Raw genomic sequence first — 4,645 nt, forward strand, 5'->3', positions numbered from 1 at the left:
ATTTTATTTATACATTGACTATCAATATTTTTATATTTTTCAATAAAAGAATTTAATTTCAACTAATCATAAAATAATAATTCATTATAATCAAAATTCAGAATGTTTTTACTGTTTTTGAGAAATGAAACATTAATAAAAAAATAATTATAAGAATATAACATAAGGCTTAACAACATAACCCCGAATCATTACCTTAAATTTGTAGTGAATGATGCTTTGAAGATGTATAATATTTTATTACACCACATAAGATTATTAATACAAATTATGGAGCTCACCAATGTAAAAACAACTAATCATTTCAAATTAGCACATCTATCTGTACTTTCTATTTTATATTATTATCTATAAATCTTTAAAAAATAAACCCGTCCCTAAGCGAAGCGAGGTAGTATTCTGGTTCAATATATCAAAATTTTCTTAATATTGTTCTTTCCTTATGCAATTCATATCTTTTGTTTTCTTTTCTTAGTTATAGGAATAGTTTATTTATATCAGTAACATAGAATAATTATCTTAATTTAATGTGACGATGTTAATTAGTTATTTTCGACTCTATATACCAGATGGAATGAGCGTGCCAGAATATTGTTTTAGACTTAAACTAATAAAGTTCGAGGTGTGGGTGGCGAATTCACCCTGAGTCAATTGGCTGGGATTGGATCAAAAGGTATCTAACTATAAATCGATCAGATAATTATTACAAGAAGGATGACTGAATTTAATTGGTTATCTAATTGCCACATTAACTTGTATGCCATCTTTGATCATCTTTGTTTTATTACATGTCTTTTTCCTGCTGTTGGGCTTATTTACGGTGTAGATAGTTATAGTAATTAATAGATCAATATTGTTGAAACAATAGACGTTCAAAAAGCCTCTTTAACATCATGGTACTTTTGAGGAAGATGTTTGAATATAGTAGCCACCTGATCCTTAACTTGCATTAGCATATTTGCATATTGCATAAGTCCTTGTACTGTATGGAGGCTGCATATGAGCATGGTTCAACTTCTTGAATTGGGCCTTGTTTGTTGCTTCCAAAACAGATTATATAATTAGATTGTTTATTTTACATCAAACATGCTCACTGCATTTATATGTACTTATATGATATTTTAATTTCCAATTTGATTAATGATAGCATTTATTGATTTTGCTATCAAAGATTCAGAACCTGTGCATTACTTCTCTGGCGTCGAGACTTATTGTCAAGCATCAGATCAGTTATATCTTTTTCTAAAAGCAAGTACATGATTGAATGATCTTCTGAAATGAATGAAAATGGAAATTTGGCAATATGAAAAAAGTTGGTCCAAATTTGGTCGAAAGAAACTCTTGGATCATACTGAATATATATAGGAGTGTTGTGGGAGCTTTATAATATCTCATTTTCACTTTTTTTTTGGACATATCGGTTGCTGTGAACAAAGTTTGTCGATTTAGCTAAAGCAACTGCTTTTTTGGCTTCAAGTCTACCCAAAGAACTTGGAATTTTTCTATCTTCTCCACCGACTTGATGGTATGATTGTATTGGAGACTTACCTAGCTTTATGGATATCTCCTCCGAAGAAGGCCGTTGCAGACAGTTTTTCAAATTCTTAGAAGAAAGCTCAATGTTCTCTTTGTCTCACTGAGCATGTTAAAGATGAAGAATTCTTACATATATTTGCTTGAATAATAAAAATGTGTTGAAGAGAAGCATTCCTTGAAGCATTAGAAAGCCTGATAATTGAAGTGGTTTACAAATCCATTACACAAATCTCGTAATTAATCTTAGAGTCAGTAGGTAATAGGTATACACTTGAATTACATATAAAAATGCCCATATGCCTGTAGGAGTAAAAGCTAATTATCATAGATACATCAACTGAATTATTCCTCTGCCTAAATTCATAAAGAAGAAATTCTTTTCACCTCACCATACAGTCCATTTGATTTATACACTGTTAATTTCATTCAAAATATTATTTATATATGAAACTAGGGACTATTTTAAGATATAATAATAAAAAAATTATGGCCATGAACATTTCCTTTTCCGATACAAGGACAATAGCTTCTCATTCAAACCCACTGCTTCCAAGTTATTCGTTCTTTCCACCTGCAATATTAAGAAATTAAGGACATAAACATCAACAACAAATTAACTATGATTTTAAAGGAAAAGGCTGATCCAATTTTTTGTGGGGTTTGATTAAAGAGCTAAGGCTGATCTAATTGATAAAGAAAAATTATTTCTCTCTTAAAAAAAAAAAAAAAAGAAAAGAAATTAAACAAGTTGCAATTAACATATGTAAAATTTGAAAAGCACACCTGAAAATTTAAGTTATAGAAGACTCGTCCTCCAAACGACTCAAAGCAAGAAGCGTCGGTTAAAAATAGACCATCCTCTTCTAAATTAGGCAAGACAGCAGACAATGGAGTCTCATACGCCCGAAATGTTGAAATCTGAACCACAACTTCAGTTTCACTAACCCGACTGACTGAAATAGCAAGAGGAGAGGTGGTGGTTAACCTCTCTAATTTTGTTTTGTTTTGTTTATGGACAAACTCATCTTGCGTAGGAATCCTTGACAGAATCTCTTCTTTCTTCTGACCCAATGTTTCCACTTGCGCTTGTAGCTCTGGAATATATTTCAGCACTCGTGAGACTGTGGCTGGAATGCTTAACCTCTTCTGGAACAAGTTAAAATTAACAATTAATTCGTAGGCTAATACTTTCTCTGGTCAAAACCAAATTAACCCAAACAAATGATTATTTTATTAATTCCTACCGTTTGCTCAGACACTGGAAGCAGCGAACGAAGCGAGGAGTACAAACGGTTTATCTTCCTCCTTCGGTCACGCTCACTGGCGTTGTGGTTAAGCTTCTTGTCGATGGTGGGGTTGTTACCACTGTGTCCCATGAATGATAGAGACCGATCAAGCTGGATTTCTTGCAGAGTTGGTGTAAAATGATCAAGGAATTCCTCAAAGCTTTCGGCGTCTGCAAAGGTATAGCTGAGCTGTTCATGGCTTATGGGAGCATCAAAGCGCCAGTCACACACTGGAAACAAAGGGGATAATGTACACATGCTTAATCGTCTATATAGGGTTTTTTTTTTTTTTTTAAATGAACCTTGTTAATAAGAATCAATTTGGGATTGGGGAGATGCTTATTATATATAATACCAATTGAAGGTACATTTGATGCGTTCGCACTGTGATGAGCAATTAATTAGTTATATATTTATTTATATTGAAACTCTACTTTTTCAAAATAAAAATGCACGACCTGCTTTTGGTTAATTATTATATACACACTTAATCCATGCAAAATATTTTCAAGAATGTGAATATTTCCCAATTTTTTTATTCTAAGAAGAGATGATCAAAATACAAATATGAATCTTGTCTCAAATAATATTGGCATATAAATATACTTTGTCTCTCTTGAAGTATTAATTTATTTACTCACACAATTACAAACATATTTGCTAATCATATAATTTACTCATAGCTAACATTAGAATGTTTTTAATTATTTTTGGTTTTATACCATTCATGAAATTAAAATCAGCTATATTTTAGTTTATAACAAAACAAATATAGATTTGAAAGTTGAATTAATAGAGTTAGTAAGAGTTGGTGAGCTCATGAATGACAGTTTAAGATAGCTACCTCAGGGCTTTCGTGTAACCATATTTAAAATGCAAAAATAATCTAATTTAAAATGGATTCGGACATTCTATAATAAGAATGACAACATGGAGAGCAAAGTTTGTTAATATTTTTCCTTGATGAAGAGAGGCAGAAGGCGTGTGAGTTGCATACGTGGTGAAAGCCATACACGAGGCTGAAGTAGGCTTCTCACTTGCTTCCGCATGCATAAACTACGAGGTCGTGTGCCTAGAAGCCGCACAGCCGAAGCCACCCTCGAGTTCTGGATATATATATATATATATATATATATATATTTATTGATAAAGATTAATTTTTTTTTACTACACTTGAAGATTAATTAGTGTAGATATCTAATTTGGTCCAAGCCCGGATCAATTGGACCTGGTCCAAATGGGTAAGTTCATTTTTTTTATTTTTATATTTTATAATTTTATTTTATTTATATATATATTATTATATTTTTTTCTTCTGTATTTATTATTAGAATTTATTAATATATATCGTTATTATTATTTTTTTCTGTTAATATTTATATATATATTTATCTGATTATATATTATAATTAATTTATCTATTAATTTTTTGGTTTATCTGATTATTTATGTATTAATATTTTTTTTTATTTGATTTTTTTATTTTTTTGATTTCTTTTTTTTCGGCTGAAGATTGGATTGGGATTCAATTAGAGTCCATATTGGATTCAATGATTGAATCCCAATCCAAAGAGAAGTTGAGATTGATCAGAAACTCTTCTGATCAATCCCTATAAAAGGACCCTCGGATCAAAAGAAAAAAAAATAAAAAAGAGTTACTGGCTGAGAGAAAGAGGCAGACAGAAGAGATTTGAAAGCTGAAAAAGGGTTTAGAGGCGTTAGAATAGCTTTAGGAATCGGTGGAAAATTTTTGGAGATTTTTCTGTGAATTTTTTCTGAAAATTTTTCAGAAATTTTTAGATTTCGGTTGAATTTTTTACGAA

The 4,645-nt window shown here is 30.8% G+C and overlaps 1 protein-coding gene across 2 annotated transcripts; it reads right to left on the minus strand.

Annotated features, from left to right (window-relative positions):
• Positions 1–1,431: 1,431 nt before the first annotated feature.
• On the minus strand, positions 1,432–3,261 carry LOC111310878 (transcription factor bHLH100-like). Of its 2 annotated transcripts, none has more exons than XM_089762218.1 (3): positions 2,781–3,261; positions 2,320–2,679; positions 1,432–2,107 (listed from the first exon to the last, which is right to left on the minus strand). In XM_089762218.1, exons 1-3 carry the CDS (start codon positions 3,078–3,080, stop codon positions 2,021–2,023), a joined length of 747 nt encoding a protein of 248 aa, XP_089618344.1. In that variant the 5' UTR covers positions 3,081–3,261; the 3' UTR covers positions 1,432–2,020. The 2 variants fall into 2 exon arrangements, with proteins under 2 accessions (XP_089618344.1, XP_022765989.2); XM_022910254.2 differs by having other exon boundaries at positions 2,320–2,682.
• Between the last annotated feature and the right edge of the window lie 1,384 nt (positions 3,262–4,645).

Source organism: Durio zibethinus, chromosome 1 (assembly GCF_047325235.1).
Source record: "Durio zibethinus cultivar Kanyao isolate XHJ-2024 chromosome 1, ASM4732523v1, whole genome shotgun sequence".
In the NCBI taxonomy this organism is placed as follows: Eukaryota; Viridiplantae; Streptophyta; class Magnoliopsida; order Malvales; family Malvaceae; genus Durio; species Durio zibethinus.